Raw genomic sequence first — 27,009 nt, forward strand, 5'->3', positions numbered from 1 at the left:
ACTATTTGGATAGATGGGATAATTAAGATAGTAATTCTGCAATTGGTTGCTGAGATGATACAATAAATTATTGACAAAACCAAGATTAGAACACGAGATCTTCTTTCAGACATAAAGGACCTATCCAAACATTCATCTGGAAAACACCACCAACCAAACGTTAGTGCAAGTTAGATTTGAATTTGTTCAAGTCTCATCTTCAGAAATGGCCTTACCCGGGTAAACAGTCTCCGCATAGCGCATTGCTGGTGGCAGAACAGTTGGCCTTCTGAAACCGGTTAACTAGCGCACAATCCAGACAAGGCTTGCACTTCTGAAAGCCCCAGTCTTCCTTGAATCTGTTTGGCCTGCATGTCATGCACTGTGCATCCTCCCCATATCCAAAGCCGCATTCCTGTAGGGATTAACAAGCAACAGCAAGCTATTCAGTCACTGAAAGCGTGAACAAGAAGAGAATGCCGGGATAAAATGAAGACCTAGTGTAGTTATTACTGAGAGTAGGTCTTTCTAGAGACAAAAGCCATCCTTTCAGCAAGTTCAAATGTGTCTTCCACTGCTAATAATCTCCCTTACTTCTATAAGTAATACTTAGTCATCCACTTTATTCAAGAAACCACTGTGTATTTGAATGATAAAGGGCTTCAAGGACTCCCACAGTTTCATTATTACTAGCTTATGGTAGAATTATTGAGCTGTCTGTTTTTTAATTAGGTCAGTCATGTGAAAGCGCAGAAACTGGGACAACTGAAGTATAAAGGCACTTACTCAGTTACAAATACAGCAAAGAAGCACTTTGATATTAAGGTTCATAGCTAAGGTGAAAAAAGTTAATTGCCAAATAGAGTGTACTGATCTTCAAAGGCTTCGAATTTCTGTTACCAAATAAAACAGAGATGGTTAATGACCATCCACTGGGCATGAGATGTTGCTGAGCCACTAAGAATTTCAGAAAAATCAACCCACTTAAGTTCTAACAGTTCTTAACCTGTTGGAAAAGTGTAATTGCTCTGGGAATCAGAGGGATGCATGATATTTTACTATAGAAGTAATGTTGTTATGGTTGGTTATTTATCCCCAGATTTAATTATTTTAAGAAATTCTTTCAATTCATTTGCAAAAGGACACCTAGTACAACCAACATGCTGCAAAGAAAACCACTGTATCCAACAGTGCCTATGAGTTTGAGGGACTGGATTCTGCAAACTGAATATCCAGAGCTATCAATCGGTTTAATTTTTGTCACTTTTCTTTTTTAGAAAGAGATATCAAGTTACTAGGAGCTGTTACTTTTCTCATTTGAATATCCTGTTAATTTTTTTGCAGTACTTAAACATCAGGGACACACCACATAATGCCAACAGTAATCTATCAGTTGCTGGGAAGGACTTATTGAGAAGTGAATAGGTGGGAAATATGACATGAGGACCTCTTTCTACCACATGCTGTCTTAGTGGAAGTACAGGGCACCTTCCCAAGGGAAAATCTGCATGAATTCTTCAACTGGGGCAACTTACAAAAGTTTCCACCGTTTTCCTTCACAACACCTCGATGTTCCATGCGTGCAAATATATATATATATTTTTCCCCAAAGTCACCCGCCTAAGCAAACCTGCTGCTGTAAAAGGTTTTGTTTGTACTTGACAAATGCTTTCTGGATTCTCTAAGGCTTTGCCTTGAGAAACCAGCTATGAAATGATCTGTGATGGATTCAGACAATATGTTTCTAGTGCCTAGATACGATATGATAAAGTATCAGAAATAAGCAACTTATTGAGATGCATTTTACTGGACATACTAAGAATTTTCTATTTTTTTACATTAATATATTTACTGTCCTCTGAAGGAGAATAAATAGTCAAGTACAAAGATAGTGGAGCAATTCTAAGAGAAAAACTGCAAAAAGACATTAAAAGTACTCCTCTTCCTCCATCTCTAGACCCACGAACTGAATAACATATACTAGATGAAAATTTATAAATAAATTTTAACTTTGTGGTTTTTTAAGCTGAAATACAATTTCTTACTATTGACTATTATTCATATTAAGAAGCAAATGGACAAGTCACTGCAGTCAGTGAACAAGAAAAGTATATTAAACTGTTTTATGTACTGTGCAGTATGCTCCTCCTGGAAGATACTGCCCCTAATGAAGCTGGCATGCAAATGGGGACACAAATACTTCAAATTATCTTTAATTGACATCAGCCACTCTGCATTTTCCTACTGTAGTCTTCCAATCTTACTAGTTTCTGCAAGGAATCAATGTCAAAACAACACTGGTTGTAGCATTTCTATTTTATGTTGTCTAAAAATGTCTTACACAGTTCAGTCTTACACAATTTCATCCATGTAATTGCAAGGCCTTACATGAAGGTAGACAATTACCACTGAGGACTGGAACCAGACTAACTTCTGTTACACCTTTTTTTTATTATTATTCTAAGTCTAAATAAACCTTTTCATTGAATCTCATTATTCCTTACCACATTTTTTTCTAAGTGTCTGCTCTATAAACTTTCATCCAAATAGTAATGTTTTATGCCATACAATATAGCTCAAACTTTGTGTATTTGGATCTTTTGATAAATCACTTGGAAACAGTGCCTCCCAAGTCCTAGAAATTTTCAAATATAAGGCTTAAATTAACTTAATTATAAGTTTTCCTTTCCAGACTACCTTTGAAGTTTCTGATTAAAACCAAGCAAACACCAGGAAATAAAGTTAAACACTTAACTCATTCACCCAAACTACTCAAGCTTGAGTAAGCTGTTTCTAGCTCTAGCAGATCTGCTTTGCTATAGTGGGATATATGGCCACATCTTAGTGGGCTTTTGTAATGCAGAGTGGTTTACTATTAAAGGAGCAAAACGGGGGACGTAATATAAAGAAGTCTTCTGCCCAAGGAATTTACATCTCCAGTCTTGTCAAAGATGACATCCAGGTCTTTGCTGGGAATTCTGTAGATGTAATCCATCACAACAGCAACTTTATGTATGTCAGTTTTATCTTCACATAATATTTGAGATAGTTAACTGCCTGGCAGGTGCAAATAAATATTTAAACTTGTAAACCCAGCAGAACTTCAAACGGATCTGTACCCATAATCTGTACCACATTCCCAAACTGAAGGATATTATTTAGATGATGGGTTCAAACCCTTTGAATCTGGGGGCTTTATAATTTAGCAGTCCAGCAAAGATACAAACAATTGACTGTTCTTCTTTTATCAGTGCAAAACTGATGTGCATCAGTCTTCTAAATGATCTATTTCCAAAGTTGTCAAGTTATACGGTGGATGAGTTGGGAACTGTTCAGTTCTCCCCTCATCCCTCCTACCCTCACACCCATGTTCTGAAACAAGTGCTCAACTCCTGTGGTAGCTCACCTTAGGACCGCAGAAAAGAAATAAACTTGTAATCTCCATTAGCCAGATTAAAAAAAAAATATTTTTGTTTTTATGGCAGAAAAAAAAGAGCAGGCAGATATAAACTATATTTATATCTCTTTGTGAAGTATGCTCTGAAGAACACTTAGCCCCCATCCTTGCCTTTTCATTTCCCCTTTTCAATGCCAGTATCAGTGCTACTAGGTAATAGCAAAGAACAATTTATCTTTCAAATGATACGCAGTACAAACCAAGAAAATAGAAAAAATTAATCTAGAAAACTGCATTAAAATTAATTTAAAAAATTCTCAAAATTCAAATGTATTTCTATTATATGGATTATAAAATACAGCTTTCACTATCACAGTACCTTGACATCTCGTTACCTTTAACGTGTGTATCCCCAGAACAACTTTGCTCAGATGTAGGTTTTACTAAGATAACAAGTGAGATGACTGGTCAAGGCCACACAGGCATCGATAGAAAACTAAGTAACTCAACTCAAAACTTAGTTTCAGGCTAAAAAAGATTGAATGCATACAATACAGGCACTTCTTAAAATACTACATTGGCAGTTTTAAACATTTTTCTTTCAGTATACACTACCCAGACGCTGACTCAGAAGGACCAGAAGTACAGCAGACTATAAAGGGTAATGAACTAAGTGGTATGGTTTTTCCTTAAAAGTTGAATGCAGCATAGAAAGTAAATTAACAGTAAATTAGATTTGAAACATTCTTTCAACTAAAATAACCTCTAATTTCATTTAAAAATTCTTTCAGGCATCATTAAGATTGCAATCTGTCAGTACTTTTTACAGTTTGTTTCTAGTTCCACTGATTGTTCTCAGCCTACAGAAGTCCTTAGACTGCACGGTACTGAAGAGCTCCACTTAGGCCATCATTACATGAACACTTGGATATTCTCACCAAAAAACATTCCAGTTAAGACACTTTTCATGGCCTTGGTAAATAGCACACTTTTGGTTCCAAAAGTACCTTAAGGCTGCCGATCTGCCTCATCTAGACTCCAGTAATCAGCTCTGTCTGTCAACAGAAGACACAGAGCAGGACAGGCTGCAACAGCGTGCTGCAAATGCAAGAGCTGGTTCCTGTGGCAAAGTGTCAGAAAAGTTTCATGCTCAGTATGATTTGACATGCCTACTGCACGCAGCTGCTCCAGCTTCCAGCAGATTGACCCTGAAACACGTGTTAGCCTCCGCTGTGCCGAGATAAGGCAGACTTCTTCACAAGCAGCCCTCTTGCTTTCAAGTTACAGTCACTGCTAAACACAGCAGCAGCTGCTCTCAGTAACATCACAGGGACAACATCAGATATAGCACACTGCCAATTTTTCTTTGTGAGGACTGTGACATTCGTGAGTAGCTTCAAACAGTACCTTTCTGCTTAATTCATAACTCATTTTCCGAACTATGAAACAGGTCTCCTTTTCCTTCATCACATAGCTGGCACAAGGAAGCAACTTATGATGCAAAGAATCACCTCGAGGTGCCTCCGTCCCCATAGGCAACGATCTCCTGGTGACGGTACTTATCATCATGCGTGTGGTGACAACGCTGGCTTAAGGCATTCTCTCCCTTTCATCTATGCTTTCTCTTCCTCGTTGTGCACAGTCCTGATCTGTACTGACACAACTGATTATGAGGCTGGGCCATATGATAATCCGATCACGAGACCGATCTGGGTTAAAAGTGATCGGTTCAATGATCTGTTTTCTAGTACATCTTAAAAAGCTCCAGTGTTGGCACAACTGTATGGCCAGGCAACGCGCTGCAGAACGGACTTAGTGCTGCCACAACTCTCAGTTCAGGGCTTCTGAACTACAGCCTCGGGTGTCATCTGTTGACAAAACAACTGGGAATTCCACTTGAAGTTCTGAGTTGCAATGTAAGCTTGATGAAGCTGAGACATAGGTTGCTTTTTCATATGAAAATAAATTAAAAAAAATAATCATAAGAGCCACAAAGAGATTGAGAACCTTTGTATAAACAAATTCTAGTGAAAAGACTGGAAGGACTCAAACCTCTCACTTCTGTATGGGAATGTTTTCAGGAACTGGTTGTGCCTTAGAGCAACCAAAACTATTCCAGTTTATGTTTCTGTGCTAGATGTGACTTACATAAATTTGTCAGGTATAAGATTTGATTTCTACAGAGACGCATTACTGGTAAGATACGATGAAAAAGGCTCTGGCAGTTTGAAGCCACTTAAAGAACAAAAGATGTTCAACCACTTGTGTAACTGCATGAAGCTTTATTTTCTACTAAATTAACGAAAAATGAAATAATGCAGAGCCACATGAAACAAACACTTCTTTCTGAATTAAGACAATCATTTTAGCCTCCCTCTCCAAAAGAAGCACCCTTAGAAAACACTCAAAAGCAAGGTATTTCAGTGGTTCTAAGGCTTCATAAACATTCCACATTTTTAAGAAAAGAAAAGGATACAGAGATTTTTTAAATCAACAAATAGAGGTAAACAGAAGGAGGAAAAAGATAAAGCTGGTGTTTTCATTCCCTTCCCCAACAATGGTAAATAACTGGTACAATAACAAAGGTGTCTTTCCTATGATTGTATTATGTTTCAAGTACTTTATAAAAATACAATCAACAAAATTGATCAATGGATTTTAGTTCTAAGTTAATGTAATTCCTGATGTGCTCCTGTTAGAAAAGTTCTAATGGTCTAAAGTTCTAATGGAAGTCAGAAAGGAAAAGTTGAAAGTGTGCTATTTTTTCTTATTTTAAGGAAGATTTACTTTTAAAACTTTCCTGAAAGAGAGCTCCATTAAACTGATATAACAAAAGACGAATAGTCTAGCTGTAGCATAGGTTATCTGAATAAAAGTTTAGATCCAACATTAGTTACATAAGTGGTTTGTTTTGTTTTTAATTTGTTTCATGCTTTAAAAAAAAAAAAAAACTTTTAACTTAGCTTTCAACTTTAACTTCTAACTTTGTAAACTTTTAACTAACACAATATAAAAGTGTGTCTGAAGTTGTTTATCTATGCAGACAGGAATGTCAATCCAACAGACTGAGCACTAGTTCGCAGCTAACATTAAGCGCTGTTCAATAAAACCTTCCTTCAGTACAACAGGCAGGCTAATTTCTGTAATAGTGGCCTATGTATAAAATTAAAAAAGACAATAGGATTTTGTTCGTGTGGAATGGTATCTTGAAATGCTTATATACTATAATGAAAAGTAACTGAATTTAATAGTTGTAATAACAAGTGCGTGTATGCACACACAGCTAAATGTATATATGTATGTACATATTCACACATCCCGCACAAGAGGAATTTTGCCCTGCACACTTACCCATACTGTTATTGGAAATCTGTGTTATACCTCAACATACCTGGTGACATGGGAACAGACTGGATAGTCACCCAGGACCTGACTTGATGAGGCTTTTACCATACCGTAAGTCACCTGCACAGCTGGCATTACATAAGATTTACAAGTCTGGTGTTAGTTGTCACTGTACTTCCACTTAAGTGGACGGACAATTAATACCTGCTGACTTTACCAAGGTTTATAAATCCTTAATAGAAAATCCATGGAAGTTTAAAAATAAATCAGACAGCACAATTAGGTGATAAATCAGGACATTAATACTGAGTTCTCTAACATCACGTTCTCGGTTTTACAAAGGCAAAAGCAAGGAAGTATGTGCATGTGTGTACCCAAGCAATAAACTGGTTGCTGATCAATTGAGCAGTAATGTATTTGTTAAGGCATAGCATCCATCTGGAACCTGTCAATCACTTAAAACACTTTGGGAAAACAAAACTCAGATAAAAACACACTGATAACGTTTTACTATATAATTAGATGTATATTATGCTTACACAACAAAGTGTATCTACTTTTATCTGTAAGACTTTTAAACGCAAGCAGTCAATATTTGAAAGGAAAACAGCAGACATTTTTAATAACAGTTTCTTGGTAGTTATTAAAGTATAGCATAATTATACCATCACTTTCTCATATACCAAAACCCAAGCAAACACTCCCCCTACCCTGTGCTGCTAATTACTTCAGTATATCATTAAACCCCTTTTCCCTTTGCATTCTGACCTTTGACTTCAAATACTTTTGTTCCTTCAAGCTGTAGTTCAGCAAGGCTACATTTGAGTAACAACCACAGCATCGCATCCCTTGCTAAGATTCACTAGAAACCATACATCTATTTCTACAGGAAACGATGCTTCCATTCACATGTAGGTTTGAGCAAATACTGTTTAGTTATTGAGTTATTTTAGTTATTATTGCAATATAGTGGCAAAAAAATAATAGTATGTGGAAGCTTGTTCATGTCCAGGAGAAGTAATTGCTCACACACTGAAATCCAATTAAGCATTCATGTTTTCAGAGAAACTAGTCCTAAGAATCAGAACTATCAGACTGTAAACAAAAACACAATAAAAACATCATTTGAATAGCATATTACCATGAACTATAACCTTCCTATTATAGTTTAACCTTTTAAATTAAATTTAAAGTAAAGCACGAGTAATTACTGAAGGTATTAGCGTCTATGCTTCATTTCAATGTTGCATTTAGGTAAGTACGCTGAATCAACGCACATAGCACTGCTTCACTAGGACTGCAGCTATAAAATGCCGTATGTACAAATGGGTCTCTAAATTGACCCCTCCATCCCCAAACTTTCATTCCTCAAATTCAAGACCAATCCAAAAAAAACACCCCAATCCAGCAAGCATCCAAACAAAAGCACAGCCATACCACTAGTCATCTTCAAACCACTACTTCAGCAGTACTGTTTGTATGACTGCACCTTAACCAATACTGCCTAACACAGAAAGCAATCTTCACTCAAGCATGGAACTAAATATTTCATTGAACACAAGCAACAAAGGGTGGAGAGATGGGGAAAACATGTCACTGTTCAATAAGACAGCCACCCTCTGTTGATTAATAAGCACCTTATTTCTTCAAGTAAATCTCTTCAAATTATCCTCAAACCACAACACATTACTTCTGCTTTTTTCAGAGTTGAATATAGTAAGAAATGTAAAGAAATAAAGCTGAAATATTTTTTGTACATTCCAGACATAGTGATGTTTCATGTTAAAAAAAAAAAAAAAATCAAAAATAACATTCCAAATCCCCCTTAGATCTACATAACAGACTTGCCTACAAAGGCAACCCTGAAAATTAAATTTCATTGCCTCTACATAATAACGTAAATACTACCTTTATCATTCTTTTTAAACTGTTGTTGTGAGCACAAAACAGAGCTTGCCCTTCTGCATGGAAATGCAGAGGTACTGCTTTATGACTTGTACTATCAGGCGCAGATTAGACAGTATAATTATGTCTGGCCCCCAGTTTCATGTTATATTGGCAAGATGTAGGTATAGTAGCTGGACACTTAAGCAAGAGTCTCATGTGAGGTTGAGAAGTCAGCTTGCGTCCTCTTTTTCACACCTCTGGAATGATACACCTGGTCACTCCAAACATCCAGCCCCCTCATGACTCATAATTCATAGAATCATGGAATCATTCACGTTGGAGAAAACCTCCAAGATCATCTGGTCGAATCTTTAACCTAGTACTGAAGTCCACCACTAAACCATGCTATTGAGTTCAAATCTACACATTTCTTGAAGACCTCCAGGGATGGTGACTAAATCACTTCTCCGGGCAGCCTGCTTCAATACTTCACAACCTTTTTTGTGAAGAATTTTTTCCTAACAACGGACCTAAACCTCCCCTGGTGCAACTTAAGGCCATTTCCTTTTATCTCACTTGGCACCTGGGAGAAAAGACCAATCTCCACCTCGCTATAGCCTCCTTTAAGGTAATTGTAGAGAGCAATAAAGTCTCCTTTTCCCCAAGCTAGAATTAATTCTGTCCTCATTCTCATCTCTCTCCTGTTCTCTCTCTCATTTCTTGTTTCAACTATGTTTTCATTGTTTCCTTGCTCATACACAGCATCCACTTTTTGCATGTTGCAAGCACCTTAGATCTCCCTCATTACTTGCATTCAGACTTCTAATTTTGCCTGAAGTTTTTCCAAGCTAACTTTCTAGACCTACTGAATCCCAGTCCATGTCAGTCACCATTCACCTCCACTGCTCCACTTCTATACTTCTAAGAAAACCGCTAATTCCAAAATTTCCACCGGGATTTTCTTTTGGAAGAGATGTGGTTGTTTTAAAAGAAAAAAAAAATAGTTAAAACTCATCGTAACAAGCTTGCTTCCTCCACGATGTTAACAAAGACTTCTTAAGTGTTTTTTACGTATTGCCTTGTATTTTTGTGGCCTCACCCTTCTTAATAACTTCACACATACAATACAGACTAGACTTATGGTATTCAAACGTTGTAAGATGAAGGAACCAAGCCTCACTTGAAACGAGCTTCCCAACACACCAAACTGCTGCAACCACAGGCCGACTGAAAACATAGATCACCTGTTTAAAGCAGGTCTCAGATCTCACTTGAATCCTATTTGGAATTTACTTGCTTACATGCTTATTTTTATTACATATGATTCTGCTAGGACAAGTTGCAGTATGGAAGACACTTAAACATCATTTATACTGATGTTTTCATCTAGAATTCATAAACAATTCTGAAAGTAGGTACTGCAAAAGCCTCTACTTTTCAGAGTTCTGCACCAATCACCACTTTGAAATTCATGTTTCTTACTCGTCTACACAGTGACATTAACCAGTCTTAGTTTCCTGTAGTGCTACAACGGGGGAAAAAATGCCAATCACCTTTAGAAAAATAATTTTAATTTCAGAGCCTAGATCTAGGTACTGCAATGGTACTGCCTACTATATCAGTGGCATCATTTCTTAACTGAAGATTTCATATAAAAATGATCAGAAAACACTGTACTTGAAAAAACAAAGAAGGTTCAAAAGTTAAAACATCAAAAACATACACACATGTAAATGTATTTATTGGAAACAAAGTCAAGTCAAGAAAACATGATCTGCTTACCTTCGAAAGTTCCATTCCAGGTCCACACTGTTTGCATAGTATACAGTTTCCGGTGTGGTCCCTGAACTCTTGCTCTCTGCAGTCTCCAGTCTCACAAGTTACTTTACTTAGCTAAAGGAAAAAAAAAAGTAAACTCACCAATACATAATTAATCTCCAATTAACATATAATTTGTACCAACTCTGAGAAATAAATTATGTTTCTTAAAAATAATTCTCTGCATCATCAAGAACTTAAAACATGGCAATGAAAATTAATCATTTAACTCCACATGTGGATAAATATCCTGATTTTTACAGGTTCTTTGTGATTTCCAACAATTTTATGAGTTTTAGAAGACCTACTTGATATTTGGTACTTGTGGAAAGTTAAACCACTTAATTGTTTGAAAATGAGTTTAAGTTCCTTGCTTTACTCAACACTAAGAAAAACGCATATGACCATTTATTGAAGCTACAATTCTCATAGCAGTAAACTACTGTCATCACGTTACATTGATGTGTCTCATTCGTGTTTTTTCTTTTTTAAATGATGCCAACACAATTGAGTAGATAATTTAAAATATTTTCATTTAAATATAAGTATTTAGAGATTTTTCAAAGGTCACTCAAACCTTTCGGTCAATTAATAACCACTCCAAATCTTTCTGAATATTATTTATCCTAAATTTCAGTATCACTATATTTTAATGGGCCAAATGAGAGAAAATTCAAGTTTTACCTTCAAAGGCATTTAAGTACCTTATCTGACCAAATCAGATACTAAGGATATGGGGAATGCTATAAACAATAATACAAGCCATGCAAAGTCTCAGTATAACCAGTGGTATCCTACCTATAAACATTAGTGAACTCTGACAGCTCTCTCAACAGAATTTTAAATTAAATGTCCACAGGCCTGCATCACAGAGAGTGCTCTCCACAATTGCTTCTGAATTCATTCTTGTTGTATTTGTCTTTTCAGAAAGACCAAAGCATTTCCGATAGCAACAAAGGGTTAACTAGCCTTCGATCTAGAGCTTGTCTCTGCAGGTCAGAGCTGAAGTATACTTACAAGGCAATGTAACTGTGCACTACGCTATGTTATATGGATAAACCGAACACTTCAAACTCCTAAACTATACATATATATATAGCATATTGTACTAAGAGATTGGCGCTGCAAATGTCCACTGAAGTGAAATGTCACCTCCACAGCTCTATATTCACATATATTTTATATCCTAGTCCAGTCCTTCTTCTATGAAGAGGCTCACAGTCCTTTTTTTTTTTTAAATTGTGTGTGAGGAGCAGCAAGAAATGACACAAAGCAGCTGACCAAGCTCACTTTTAAATTGAAAAGATACATATGTAATTGTGCAAATTGATTTAAGACTTTCAGACTTAGCAGTTTTGTGTAAAAGAAAATAAATCATTCTTGTGTCTGCTATAGTCATTTTTTTCAACGTTCATCTTGGAAAAAAAATTACTTACCAAATATGCTAGTAAGATGATAAGCATCTTCACTTTATCTTCTTGTGATGCTTTAGCTTCCATTTCTTACAATTAAACCTTTATCTATAAAACAGAAAAGAAAAAATGTAATTATATTACAGTGTTGTTTAAATTTAAATAGCCACATGTACACAGCAAACATCTAGCTTGTCAAAATATATAGATATGTATAGATATGTTTTTTTTTTTTAGAAGACAAAGCAATACACATTAATATACATAGCCTTAGTTCTCCAAATTAAAAGACTGCTACCAGTCTAGATGAGAGAACTTCAGCCTTTAGAGATCTAACATCTGATGTTAACCGCTAACATATTTTCTTTGTCTGTTAGATGCCAACTAAATTCAGGATCAAAAGACAAAATCTTTTCTTCAAATATGTCACTTATCAGGACGTAGCTGATCATGTCTGTGTTCCTTCACATAGCTGATCACATCCTGTAGTGTGGAGCAGAATGGGCTCTGCAACTAACTGGAGGCATACACAGGGTTTGTTTCTATTGCTTTCCTAATGGATGTAAACTTCTTAAAATGTTTTAAGTATCTTTTACGATCAAGTAGTCAGAGACTGTTACAGAGGACATTTCAAGCAGCAGAATCAGATCATATGCTAGATCAGATAATTTTTGTCACCGTATCAGAAAAAGAGCACAAAGAAGTCCATAAAGCCTCAATTACTTTTTAAGAAGTGGTAACAAACAATGATAAAAAAGGGAACAATTTGAAACTGTCACATTATCTGTTGCTACAATGCAACAAGAAGAATAAGTAAATCCAGCCCATGTAAAGTGCTATCTGATTATGATACTAATTTGATACATATAACTATGTTATATGACAGTAATATTATGTCATTCGTTTCACATAGATGATGTGAAAAATAATGTTTAAAACATTTTTGTCCTACTTCAAAACTTCAGGAACAATGTTTAATTACACTGCTTTAAAAGATAAGATTAGCAATAAGATTTTATTGCTTCAGAGTAGAAGAGACTGACAGATGAAAGGATGGAACCTAAAACATAAGCAAAGAAGGATAGAAGAATTACAGAAAGGTTTGGGTTGGAAGGGATCTTAAAGCCCACCCAGTTCCAACCCCCTGCCATGGGCAGGGACAACTCCCACCGGACCAGGTTGCCCAAAGCCCCATCCAGCCTGGCCTTGAACACCTCCAGGGATGGGGCATCCACAGCTGCTCTGAGCAACTTGTGCCAGGGCCTTACCACCCTCTGAGTGATGAATTTCTTCCTTATATCTAATCTAAATCTCCCCTCTTTTAGTTTAAAGCCATTACTCCATGTACTATTACTATACTCCCTGACAGAGTCCCTCCCCAGCTTTCCCGTAGGTACTGGAAGGCCAGCTTCAAAGCGTTTTATGATATGGAACCGTAACAAGTATAATACACCTAAACACAACAATCATAATGAGCATGAACTAGAACACAACTTCACATTTCCCTGCATGAACACCCTTCATTCGTTAGGATGAATTTTGATAACAAGAAAGCATACTTCAGTGGCACTATTGATATGTTTTAAGACTCAAAATTTTATTTTGAAGTATTAAAAAAAAAAATCTTCCCAGGAAGGACGGAAGAGGCAGAGAGGTGTGTCAGGCAGCACTCTACAGGAAAGCCAAGATTACATTTTTATGGTTATTTCTCACTTAGTAATGGTAACGGTCTATGGGCCAGTAACAATTATCAGATTATATGCATGTCAACATGAGTAACAAGAAGATATACCACCAAGTAACACAAATACATTCAGATTCAGCATCCTACAGAGGCTGCTTTTTCAAGACTGAGGGAAAAAACAAGCAGAGAAATATGAACTGAGAAGTCTCAAAGAGTCCTAGATGACTTAAATACAACAATTTAACCTAAGATGTACTGTAGAAAAAATGGAAAATTGAAAAAGAGTGCCAACAAACTTTAAAAGTTATTAGGTGCACAAAGCTGGCATGAGAAGCTGACATCGGTAACGCAGCTAGGAAAACTGGGTCTATAGGAACAAAAGTGTAAAATAATTTCTAGTAATATTATAGTCTGAACAGCGCACAGAGACAGTACAAGTTCTGTTAAAGAAACAGACGTTTCAAGAAAAGTTTCTTATATTTGGAAGGAACAAGAGGGATAAAAGCACACATCGCACAATATATCTTCTGGCTGATTAGTAACTGAGCATCAGCTAAGTAAAACCAGATCAGATCAAGACAAATTGTGAGACTTTGCACCTCTGTGACCTTGAAAAAAAGTATCAGGAAGACCTTAATTACTGCAAAGAATGATGCTGAAACTGAATAAATTCTTACTGACTTCTTTGTATTATATAATGGCATTCGGTAGGAAAAAAAATGAATACTTTATATGCTTTCTGAACTGCTGTGAAAGACAACACTTCATGTAAGTGTGCAATTGAAAATAAAGTCCTAAACAACTGAGTTGCTTAGAACTGAATATCAGATTATTATTTTAAGTTGTATGAGTTTATATTCATTATATTCCTTAATATTATTGTTAAATAAAACATAACAGTTTTAATTTAATTACGTCCATCTGTATAATTACCACCAAAATTTTAATACAGATACTTTTAATCCTTTAAAGACCCTGGTTTTATTTTGAATTTGAATATTTACTTTTGCTTGTGAAAATAGGTAAGACATCAAAAAAAGAAATTTCATAAAATTCTATGTGTTTATGTCAAGTTTCATACAGCATCATCAATACCAACAATATTGCTGAGCTGTACTAAGCCTAATGATCCAAAAACGGAGCTGTGGTATAATCTAAACAGTCTGTATTTTTCTGAGCAAGTCATTTCAAGTATGGAAAAAAAGAAAATTAAGAGCAGCCTGACTTACTGGCCAGAAGATGCAGTACTTGCCATATTACTGCAATTAAAATATATTAGCTATATGTAATGAAGCTCCAGTCATCCCATACATTTTTCCAATGTGGAATAACCTGAAAATGTAATATTGTAAAGTTTGTTTAATAGGCAATTTATTAAAATCAATATTGAAAAAAATAATGATCTATTTTACACTGGCAATATTCTGTTGCCACAATGGGATTAAAAAACTAATGTTTTTATTATTAAAAAAAATATTAAAAAACAAAATGACAAAAAATATTAAAAAAAAAACAAATGTTTTTTAATAGATGGCTTTGATAGAAGGCCATACAGAATAACCAGCAACATTTTTTATACTGCTTGTTATGCTGTCAGAAAATTATGTTTCTGAAACTCAGCTTTTTGAGATTGCTATAATAAGATCATTTTGTAACGGATATGACATGTACCTCACAGATTTTTAGGACACAGAAAGCATATGGAGAAGCACGCTGTACTAAAACACATTTTGTTGACTTAGGTGTGGAAATTTTATTGCAACTGTAAAATATTTTCTATTGAAAAGAAAAATCTACTGCCTTTATAACACCCTTGCCAAATCCAACACCTTCAAACATCAGGAGTTCCAAAACCCAGAGTAAATTTCCAAAATCAACTGCTTTAGAACCAGCAGCAAACTATCATGGACTTCTCCAACTCATCTACACATTTTAGTATGCTTTAAATTTGTTGACTGATCATATATATGGTGCAATCTTGCAGCTTTAAGTCTCTGATATGAGATAACTTCAGGAAAACTTGTATTTTATAATAGTCAGATCTTCCAACATAAGCTTGCAAATCTCTGGGCCTTAAATTTCAGTGCACTTCAGTGCAGGTTTGGTAGCTCCAAAGCATGTTTAAATCATTTCAGTAGACACGTATGAATGCCTATGGCATTGTATCATGGAATTGTAGCTCTTATTGTCCCAGTTCCTACAGAGAAAAATCCAGGACAATATGCTGGCTACAGCATATGAGAAAGAAATTAACTGGTAGACAATAAAAACCCTCTGTTAAGAACACAAAAAAGATGCTTTTCATGACAACATGCAATAATACAAATGGTTAAGGCACATTAATAAATCATTGTATTGAAAGCAAGTCCCAAAGGAGACATAACTGTGCCAGCTGCTTGTTTCCTGTTTCTGCCTCCAGTTTGATTAAAAGCCCTGATTAAGAAGCAGACATTGCAGCCCTTAATAGCAGGTTGCCATTGGGAAAATTAGTTCTCTCTGGGTATCAAGCGGCATTACGCTGATATAAGTTGGACACCAGCTATTCATCTTATACGTATTCAACTAAGAAGTAACAATAAGAATATTTTGCCTCTAAAATATGCACAAAGAGAAGTTCAATACATTTAAAGATTATTGGTTCTTTCTCAATTACTGATATTTACAACATTAAGTTTGGTTACCATAACTTTATTCTATAAAAGAAAACTCTGTACATGCGTTGAGTGCATGCTGTCAATAAATCATTTTACGCGCATCTTCTTAGGTTAACAGAAGTATGCTAGCCCAAAATACACAGGGGAAACGAAATCAGCAGTGATAATGTGCTGAAATCAATACATAGAACCCCCATTAAGAAATGTGGTTGCACGGTTTAAAGGCTGTGTGGGTCCTACTATGCATATGCGTAAAGAGGTCAACGTTAAACAAAAAGCTAGTAACAGTGACAAATGTATCGTGGAAGTAAGAACTTCCAGTCTGCCCGAATCTTAATCTACTGTCCTCCAAAATGTGCTCCTGCATCTACTTACTTGTCTGAGCACAGCAGTCACCACTCTGTCTCAAAGTCAACTTGCCAATAAATGTTTCTTCCTCCACTCCAAAACAGAGAAATTTCACCACGAGAGGCATCACCTCAAGGCAGCAAGATTAAATTACGGCCTACCTGCAGGTTACTTATACGCATAAACATCAACACTTTGCAGTCAACATCATGTACCGTGTAAGGGAAACTTCCTAATGAGTGAAGTGTCCCAGCTTGAATTTGCTTCACTTTCCTACATCTTTTAAGTCCTGTATCCAATTTCACCTTCATACTTGACCACCACTTTCCATGCTCTCTATAACACTGACAAAGAAAACTGACAAGTTCTGGATAAGAAAGAGGACTGAAAATATAATCATCTTATGTTGCCAGCGGAGGTCTCTGGCATCCCGCGAATGGGACCTCTGCTCCTTTCTAACCACCCCGTTTCCCACCTGCAGCTGTCAACCGCATGCAATAAAATGACGAGGAGTGGCAGATGGCTTTAGCAGAGTCAGTGCCCCACGGGCAAGAAACAAGAGAAGGGAAAGTACTTATGGCGCTGTAACGATAGAGACAAAGGGAACAAGTTAGGGACAAGAGCTTCCACTACAAAGCTACACATTGTTATTCTGTCTCTTATGTCTAGAACACCTTCCCCTTGCACCCTGCCCACAGCCCTTGTACTCTTCCCCTTTGTGAAGTAAATGAGGTCTTGTCGGACCACATTTGCTCCAGCTGCTATGAGAAGAACCATGCGGAGAAAAATTACTATAGGCTAGGAAACATTCATCACATTAAACACTGTGTTGAATACATACATGTTTTTCAGAAACTGCCAGACATGAAATTGTACAAAATCAGGCAGCTATGGATTTATTTTTATTTTTTTAGGTAGGATAGCAGAAGCAAGCTGGAACATCACTGGCTATGGGCAACATTCATGTCTATGTTAGGGTACAGGGGAAAAGAAAAAGAGGTTTTAACATAGCCAGGAAATATTTGTGCTCCTTGTGCTTTGAGCAATATATGCTTTGATTCACGTTAACTTAAGTACTTGACAGGAGTAATAATGATAATGACTTAATTTCTCCCTGCCTCACAAAAAACATCTCTGCAGTGTCTTCGCTATCATATCCAGTATTTACAGAAAGCATTACATCCTAGCGTGTCAGAAAGGGCATAGTCCGCAAAACCTGATGATCCGCAGAACTCATCCCTGTTGGTACTACTTGCAAACGATGCTCCCAATCTATGACGATAAAATTTTAGAAGACAGCTCATCACCCACGTTCTTCAACATATCTGGACTATTATTAATTTGAAATTAGAGTAAAATACATTGACATAGGTGTAACGTGGTGACATTTTTCCTATTCTTTCCTATTCTCAAAGCTTTATACAGGGTCAGAGCCTGTGATTCACACAAGAAGCCCTAATCCCATTGAAGCTGACGTGACTACTCAGACAAATAATGAACAATTCTGTGCTTTGAGATTAAAACTGCAGTAGAAAGTGTTGCTCCTTCTGTTTAATACATCTCATGCATCTCATCTGCTAGGAGACAACAGTTTGCTATGTGAAGCCTCAGTGAAGAGCTTCATTTGTACACCTTAGTACTTAAATGTGCAAGTAAGTAATACAATAGATCAGGAATTCCAACAATACATTTCTATTTACAACAACGTATACTGATAAGTTTTTTTCCAAGTCATTTGGAAGAATCATAAGTTATAAAGCATTGACCTGGTTAATACAGTAGCCAGCACGCCAGTGTGTCCCATCCAGCCACCCTTTAGCAGTTTTGAGTGGCATACAACATTTTAAAAGACCATGGACATGAGTTACGTTCATTGCCAGCACTTTCTTTTATTAGGATTACAACTGCGGGTTGTGGAAACTGAGGAAAAAGCAATGCAACGCGATGACATCTGAAACATCTTTTTGCTGAAGTACTCAAGTAAAATCAGAGCAACTCTCTGAATTATGGTTAATAACTCGAACAAAACCAGTTTACTTCTATCTGTCAGACATATATATTTGCATATACAGCGAGAAGTGCCCTGTCAGCACACCTAACTTGACTGAGATGTGACGGTGCGCTCGAAAGGGCTTATGAAGCGGCTAACAAACCCCCCTACAGCCTGAATCAATTTGCCACTCCTGCTCGTATTAAACGCTACCAGATCCCTCTGTTAATTTGATAAAAGCAGTCATCTAAAGCAGCTGCAAGCACAGAAACGGTAAGCAGGTATCGAGTGTCACGATTTTTCAAGAGCACCAGGCAAAGCTTTCATCCCAAGGTCAGACGAACGGAGACAGATACCACGCAGGGAAATCAAACAAGCAAAGGCAGAACCACGATCGCTGTTTATCGTCCCCTTACCGGCCCAAAGCTCCTGCTCCGGCTGCCCCAGCTGGCAGCAAACACCAGCCCTCAGCCGTCGAGGAGCGGACGCCTCGTGGGGGCGGCCGCCCGCTCCTCGGGGCTCCCTGCTCCCCGCACCCCGGGAGCGGAGCAGCCCCCCGAGGGCTACGGGGACGAAGAAGGGGACGAAGGTGACGGAGGGGACCCCTCACAGCCGAAGCTGGCCCCCGGACACCCACCTGCCACGTCCCGACCGCGGCGGCGGGGCTGCGGCGAGCCGCTCCCAGCAGCCCCCGCCCTCCTCCCCTCACGTCCTCCCGTCGCCCCTGGCAACGCCGCGCCGCCGCCATCGCCACCGCCCTCCCTCCCGCCCCCCGCCGGCCGGCTCAGGTGACCGCGGGCAGCCAATGGGCGGCCCCACGTGCCGCCGAGCGGGGCGGCCGGCGCGGCGGTTGCGGCCGTTAGCGCCTCGTGAGGGTGGCGGGGGGGAGTTAGAAGGGAGGCACCAAGGGAAGGACAAAACCCGCCCAAAAAACCCCACCACACAAAAACTTCTCCTTAGATAAGGGCTGTCCGTGTTAGGTGGTCTGGGTGAAGCTCTTTGCTGCCCTGTGGGCAGGTGGAGGAGGAGACCTTGCAGAGTGCAAAGTCCTTCCTGCCTGTCCCACACAAAGACCACGATGGTGATTCACTGCGAAGTTCTTCCCAAAATACTTAGCTAATTTATTTTTTTTTCTTGCTATTTCAAAATCTGAAATATTTTCCCATTTTGCAGATAGCAAATTATCAAGATAAAATTATACTGCCAATACCAAATGCCAATTCAGAAATCCAGTCCTCCGTGGAAAAGAAGCCGTTCACAGCCGCTAGAAAAGGTATAGCTTACTGTGACTTACTCTATCACAGAATCATTAAGGTTGGAAAACACCTCCAGGATCATCTGCTCCAACCACCCCCCTACCACCCATGTCACCCACTAACCCATGTCCCTAAGCACCACGTCCAGCCTTTCCTTGAACACCCCCAGGGACAGTGACTCCACCACCTCCCTGGGCAACCCGTCCCAGTGCCTGACTGCTCCTTCTGAGAAGAAATGTCTCCTCATTTCTAACCTAAACTTCCCCTTGCACAACTTGAAGCCATCCCCTCTAGTCCTATCACTAGTTATCTGTGAAAAGAGGCCAACCCCCAACTCCTTACAACTTTCTTTCAGGGAACTGTAGCAAGCAATAAGGTCTCCCCTGAGCCTCCTCTGAACGAGGAGCTTTGTTTGCGTTAGTGATACTCCAACACTGGTGAAACCAATCTTGGAGTCCTTGGTGAAAAAAAAAATAAATACCCTTGTGAGGATTTCAGCTTACTAGTTTTACTTTGAATTAAAAGGTTAATGGTATAACTGCAGTGTAAATAATTGTATGGATGCATTGGGCATTGAGTTGGGTTATGAATACAATGAATGGACACATACGCACTTTCAAATAAGTAGTTTTGGGGAGCTTCTCACAGAGATAAAATTTTGGAGTTTGCCAGCCATGTGGACAATTATGAAACAAGTAGTGCTTATTGACATTCAGCAACTCATCTGTGAAGAGATAAATGGTTGCAACAAAATGACTTGCTTTCAATTAAGAAAAAAAAATCAGAAAATTTACGGGGGTTTTCATTTAATGATGTTATAAAAGGCCCTCCAAAGAAGAGTTTTGTTTCAGGACTGTTGCCAGAAGGAGCTCTGTAAGAGGCTGGAATTCCTGCGAGGAATGGCACGCTACAGCACCACGGCGGCACATCTGTTGTGCATGGCAGCTGCTGCACAGTACTGAGCTTTCTACATCCTCTTGCTATTTACAGACAACTGTTTTGAATGTCATGTTTTGTGTAGACACCTGTAAAATGTATTGCATGAGGTCTTAGTGGAGTCACTCTGTGTTTCAGATACTCATTTTAAAGTAATATATTTAGACAAGTGTATTAAAACATCCCAGAGTTCTTAAAGTATTGACTAAACACTGAGGACTACCATATGAAGAAACATTAAGACTTTCTCATCACACAGGGGTTTACTGTTCCTGTGAATTAAGAACAACATGAGTCTGTAACAATGAAATGTGTTTCAGTCCCTGTTGGAGCATGTACATGTAAAATGAACGAGTTAATTACATTAATCATTGAGAGATGTTGAAAATTGCAGGCTTTCTTTTGTTTTGAGTCATGATATTTCTTCAAAGGAAATGGAAGACAGAGAACTGTTACAGCAACTAGTGTAGATGCAAGAACAGAGATTGACTCTACAGCCGGGAAAGCAGACAAGAACTATTTGGAAAGTAGTTTCAGCTGACCCCTTTGATAAGACTAAGTTGCGTGACATATCTGATGTGGAAGCAGAAATTGTACAGCAATAGGAAGTTGTTATCTCCCTATCTCAAATGCTAACACAGTTCCCCCAGTCAACTGTGAGATAGATCTACTCTTGTTATGACAGCTGTTGGAAACTGATGTCAGTATATCTGTACAATGTCTTTTGATAGTCTTAACTATTACAAATCTTAAAATATGTTTATGATGTTATCTAAGACATGCTGTTTGGAAATGGCTCTATTTATAATCAGAAATTGCTCAAGCTATTTTAATAAATAAATGATATACTTTTGAGTTTCCTAGTCTGATTTGCTTTGAACTTTTTCTTTCTGAAAACTTAAGCCTGAGGATTAATTAGTGTTTATACAGCACTTTGTAAACCCAAAGTCATAAGCGCCAAGAATTATTATTACTTAATCGTTAAAAGTCAGATCAATGAAAAATTAAACTGTCAGAGAATTGCTTTTTGAAACAACAAAAATGCTGAAAATCCTCTGCCTCCCCATGTCCAACTGTGCTTTTATTTGCCTCACATACAGACAAAAAAAGATATTTTTCAGTTTAAACAGGTTAACGCCCATCTGTGTTTAAATAAATGGGAAGATTACCTAAAATCCTAGGGACTTTTTACATAATGAAGAAATCTTTAATTCCTAACTGCAGTTTTAAGACCTGAGTATTCCAAATATTTATATATTTAAGTCCTACTTGTCAGTGTAACCTATCTGATTAGCAGTGTTACTTCTGTGAGCATCTTTACTCATTTCTGTGACTGTAGGGTCGGATCCTTACAGAGATAGTTTAAATGTATTTGGCTCAGCTAGTTTGACTTCTGAAGAAAACTAAAAGAATCCTCACACTATGTTTTTCTTTCTTCTCTTTCTACTTTACAGCAAACACAGGTATGGTTTAAAAACAATTTTCCTCAGAAAATAAATGTACATGTCAGAAAACCAGCAACAATCAAGGGAAGATTGGCTCATCAGTGAAGTATAGATTTAGTTAATACAGTTAGTAAATAAACCCATCTTTTCAGAGTCACAGAAACATCCTTTAGTACATCATTGTTATCTAAAGAAAAATTCTAAATTTTGCTTTGGCTATGCCTTCAACAGTATTCTTCCTTGACAGCTATACACACATTATTCATGCAGTGCTAATTACTTTCCTTATAATATAATTGACTTGTTAAGTCAGAATATGAATTAATTGGTGGTATAGAAAAGTATATGATACCAAGTCAGGCCTAGTTAATCTGTGTCTGGCATATTATCTCTTGATATTCAGTAAATTTTAAATTTATATATACAAATATACTTTTAATTAGAATGAAACAAAGTTTGCAGACTGAATAATGAAAGCTGACTACATTCAGCTGGAAGTGCTAATGATATTATTCAGATGCAAGCAAACTGCTAAAATTTGGTTTTGCATGTTACTATATTGTATCATGAAATATAAACATCTTGAGGGTCTTGGATTGGTAAATATCCTAAGGAACAGAGTCCTAACAATGCTTAGCAGCTATCAGTTTTGCTGTCTTTTAGCTGCAATTTATTAATAAGTAGATGTGCTTAAAATTTACATACACCTAAATTTAGATTTAAACATAGGCATTTAAAGTCAGGATTTCAGAAGAACTCACTATCCACCATTAAGACTTAATTTTCAAAGAGCTCAGTGCCTGGAATGTTGAACTTCTTGGCAGGTCTTGCCCCAGTTATGTGTTCTAAGTTCTTCTGAAAATCTAAATTATCTTTAAAAACCTACATAAGAGGATTGAGTCTTATTTTAAGAGTCTGGCTCCAGCTACAGGCACAGAACACTCACAGATTTGGCCCAAATTCGTAAAGAAGTCTGACCCTTTAGAAGGGCTAAAGTATAATGAATAATCCTAACTCTTCTAATGATTCTTTAGAGTGAATTTCTGTAGTAGATGGCTTTGATTTTCTTAAACATTACATATTCAAATATATGAATTTGAGGAACAGAATATAAAATATTGTGAACTGAAATTGCTTCACTGAAATAGTAGCAAAGCTTCCATGGAATTCAGCAAAACCAGGTGTTTGTTCTAGATAAGCTAGAGATTTCTTTAATATCCTTATTAAAATTCCTTACAGGAAATTTCTATCATCAGGTTAAAATGTTAACATTATTATCAAGATTTCTTTTCATATTTGATAGTTGAACCAACATCTCTTTAAGTTTAAAAAAAAATAAATCTCTTCTGTATATAAGGATGTGATATTTATAAATGTAGTTCTAATAAATTGTGCAAGAGCATGCCTTTTCATCTCAAGTATGCAACTAGTGGGATTAAAAGTGTTGCTTGAAGAAGGCAGGCTTTAATAAATACACTGAAAGCAAATAAATATACAAAATGTAGGAATTATGGCTAGTCTTTTCTCAGAAAATAAACATTCCTCTAAGTCCTGTAGTGCTTGTATTTGAATATCACTTTACAGAACTACAGACAGTTGGAAGGAGCAGTGCACACTAAAATATTATACATCACCCCCCCCCCCAATATTGAAACAAATTAGATTTAGCTTCAGTTTTCAATTGTCTCTATATTCTAGGTACTCTATTTTCATATAATTCTGCATGAGTTGCAAATAAAAATGCTGCATACATTATATATAGTCTTTCAAACTATATACACACAATGACATGCAGTAGTGCTGTTTATGCGAACTCTAATTTCTTAAAGCAAAGCAAAACTGCAAAAAAAAAAAACCCACCACAAAATCCAGTACCTGTTATAGGATGAAGTTTTCCAATGCCCAGACTTTCTGCAACTTAATTTCACACTGCCAGAGCTTCTGTGTTAAATGCTTTTACCTCCTTAAAAAAAAAAAAAAAAAAGAAAAAAGAAAAAAAAAAAAAAGAAAGAAAGAAAAAAAAGTATGTCAGCACAAGCCCAGACGAAACTCCAAATCCGGGAAAATAAAATTAACCATGCAGATCAAAGGCAGACGAGCACTGAGACCAAATGCCTGTAATCTGATCAGTGATCAGTTGCCATACATCAAAGGCAGTGCTTTGGAGAGGAAAAAGAGCTCTTTTTTTTCTCCAGCAGGTAGTTGTACTCTTAAATTCTGCCTTTCAGTAGTCTCGTTCTTTTGTTAAAAATCGATCACTGGCTTTTTTTCCCCCCCTTTTCTTTCTTGTGCTGGGAGAATGCACACGATTCTGACATGCTTAGAGTTGAGTGGCTGGATCTGTAGCTTTTTGAGTTCCCAAGCTGTGTTGTGGATTGTGTGTTGGAAGCTTTCCCCAGTGCCAGCGGGTTCCGCTTTATCCCTTTCATCTCACTGAGCTGCAGATCCCATGACATCATTCAATGCTGTGGGACTGGTTAGAGAGCTATAATACAGCCTGTGGGGGAATACAGCTAAAGAGCAACAAGAGTTTGCATGATTTCTAATCAGGTTAGTCCATTGTAACAAACCCAAGGCTCACTTCAAAGTTTTCATTATATTAAAGTTTCCTCCCAAGAAGGGAGAATAGTGTAGCTATAAGGTTTTCTTAAAAAGATACTTTATAATTTTGTCTGCTACAGGAAGTTACAATTTTCCATAAAGTTCTGGAAGTCAGACATGCAGGTCAGTTTGTTAGGCAGCTGTTACAGATGACAGAAAACTACTTTTGCTTGTCTCTTTATTGAGGTTTGGAGAGGAGGAAGCGGTGCATTTTGTGCACTGCAATTGTTGTGTTTTCTTTCTTTCTTTCTTTCTTTCTTTCTTTCTTTTTTTCTTTCTTTTTTTTTTTTTCTTTTTTTTTCTTTTTTCTTTTCATTGGTAAAAGCAAGCACAATAGAGCATGCTCTTACTCCCTGGCTTGTGTCCTCCCTGCTGCTTAATGTGTGGCCTTTGCAAATCATTTTATTTGGGCCTGATTCATCTGTGGCTCATGATTCCTCTACGTAAACGAGCCATAAAGCTGCTGTAAGTAACTCTCAGAAGCTCTTTAGTGTGAGGGCATTTTTTTAGCTGGGATAGATTCGAAGTGGTCACCATTACACTGTCAGCAGAAAGAGGCTTTGGGGGGAAGAAAAGGCTCCTGGCAGACATTCGCTGTGCTACTGCAGTTCGTGGTCTCAAGAACTGTTGGAGGAGCCTGTGCAGCCGCAGAAAGCAGGAGAATTTTCAAGGTGGAGCAAGCACTGAAGAAATGTGCAACTGAATTTCATTTTCTCTAATCGGAGGCAAAGCTAGCATTTGGCACAGAGATTAATTCTCTGTGCTTCAGCTGTTAATAAAGCATACAAATATCAAGCAGGACGGCTTTTAGGATAATCAGCCATCCTGAAGATATCACTGCAGTTCCCATAAATGTATACCCCACACTTTGGGTATACCACATGTGGAGATTAAAGTGATACGAGGCCGTCGACTGGTAGCCATTGGTAGATCCCTGCAAATATTTGCACACTGACTAACTGAGAATTCATTTAAAAGGCAAAAGTGAAAAGAGGAAACATGGTTGCCTGGAGCGATAAAAGCAAAAGCAAACCATCAGCAGATAATGGGTGCTGGATAGTCGAGTGCAAGAGCGATGAAGTAAGTGTCTGGTGGAGATTCCTCACCCTGCGCCCTGTTTGCAGGCTGAAAAAAGAGGCCTGCCCCCCTCTGCACAGTTTGGGGCTGCATCCTGCTGCCCTCAGCCCTCTCTCCGCTTTAAGGCTGCTGTGCTGCTGCTGCTGTGCTGCTGTGCTGCTGCACTTGGTAGATGAGGGAGCCTTCTGCTGGCTGCATGATGTACTGTGGGCAGACGCACTGCAAGCCCCAGTGAGAGCAATCAGTTCCAAAAAGTTGAGATCCTTCTGTGCGGTGCTGTGTGTTGTGGCCTTGTTGCTAGTTGGACATGGTTGAAGTGTTGTTTTGGATCAGCTATCCAGGTAGGCCTCTGGGGGATGCGCAGGTAATTGAGATGGAGGAGAAGATGTTGCAGGTACAAAGGAGTGCCATGCAGGTAATGAATCGACTTTCAGGAATACACGGCTGGGAAAATATGTAAACAAACCATAAATTTCGGTCTTTCTCTAATTCCCACTTCCAACTTTTTCAAATAAAAGAGAATTATTCAAGCTGCTTACTTCTATTTTGCCATTAATTTGCACTCATCTGACATACAACTTCCCCCTACTCACAGAAAGATTTCTTGATAACAGTCCATTTGTTGCTTTCATGATAGAACTGGAAGTGCTTATGTTGAAGTAAAATTTGCAGGTGAGCTGTGCAGAACCGAAATAACCCTTTTCTGTTCATTTCAAAGGTGCTTTTCATTAAGAATAACACTTCACAGAAAGTACCTTTTAGTTCTCTGGGTTTTCAGTAAAAGCGAGTTCTGAAGGTCTCGAGTAGAGGTCTTTGATCTTTCTTTTGTACATATCAAAAAGAGGAGTGAGGTTAATTATTACCAATATAACCTTCTAAAGCTTGAGCATTGCTTTCTGCATTCATGATGGTATTTTTCACTGTGGAGCCTGGCAGCCTGAACAATCTGCTATTTCCATGCTATGACTTCTCCAAAATTTGATCAGAAGTCTGCAGTAGAAAAAACAGTAGTCTACATAATTCAATATTTATCCAAAGGTTGATAATCGTCTTTTCAACTTATGTATAATGAGGATAACATGTGTACTGTGATTTGTATAAGGCATGCAGCAGATGAGCACCTGAGCCAGAAGCAGAACCTGTATAAGACAAGGCTCACTTGGACCATCTAATCATCAGC

The 27,009-nt window shown here is 37.7% G+C and overlaps 1 protein-coding gene across 2 annotated transcripts in view; it reads right to left on the reverse strand.

The window, feature by feature from the left end:
* TNFRSF19 (TNF receptor superfamily member 19) overlaps positions 1-24,566 on the reverse strand; it is a 64,390-nt gene extending 39,824 nt beyond the window's left edge. Inside the window, exons 1-5 of one of the 2 annotated variants that reach the window (XM_035326276.1) lie at positions 24,468-24,566; positions 24,027-24,114; positions 11,863-11,946; positions 10,391-10,501; positions 216-394 (exon numbers count right to left, since the gene is read on the reverse strand). In XM_035326276.1, coding sequence (XP_035182167.1) covers positions 216-394; positions 10,391-10,501; positions 11,863-11,925 — 353 coding nt within the window. In that variant the 5' untranslated portion in view covers positions 11,926-11,946; positions 24,027-24,114; positions 24,468-24,566. Of the gene's footprint in view, positions 1-215; positions 395-10,390; positions 10,502-11,862; positions 11,947-18,930; positions 19,220-24,026; positions 24,115-24,467 lie in introns of those variants that run through there. The other variant, XM_035326284.1, reaches the window with a different exon arrangement.
* Between the last annotated feature and the right edge of the window lie 2,443 nt (positions 24,567-27,009).

Source organism: Oxyura jamaicensis, chromosome 1 (assembly GCF_011077185.1).
Source record: "Oxyura jamaicensis isolate SHBP4307 breed ruddy duck chromosome 1, BPBGC_Ojam_1.0, whole genome shotgun sequence".
Classification (NCBI taxonomy): domain Eukaryota; kingdom Metazoa; phylum Chordata; class Aves; order Anseriformes; family Anatidae; genus Oxyura; species Oxyura jamaicensis.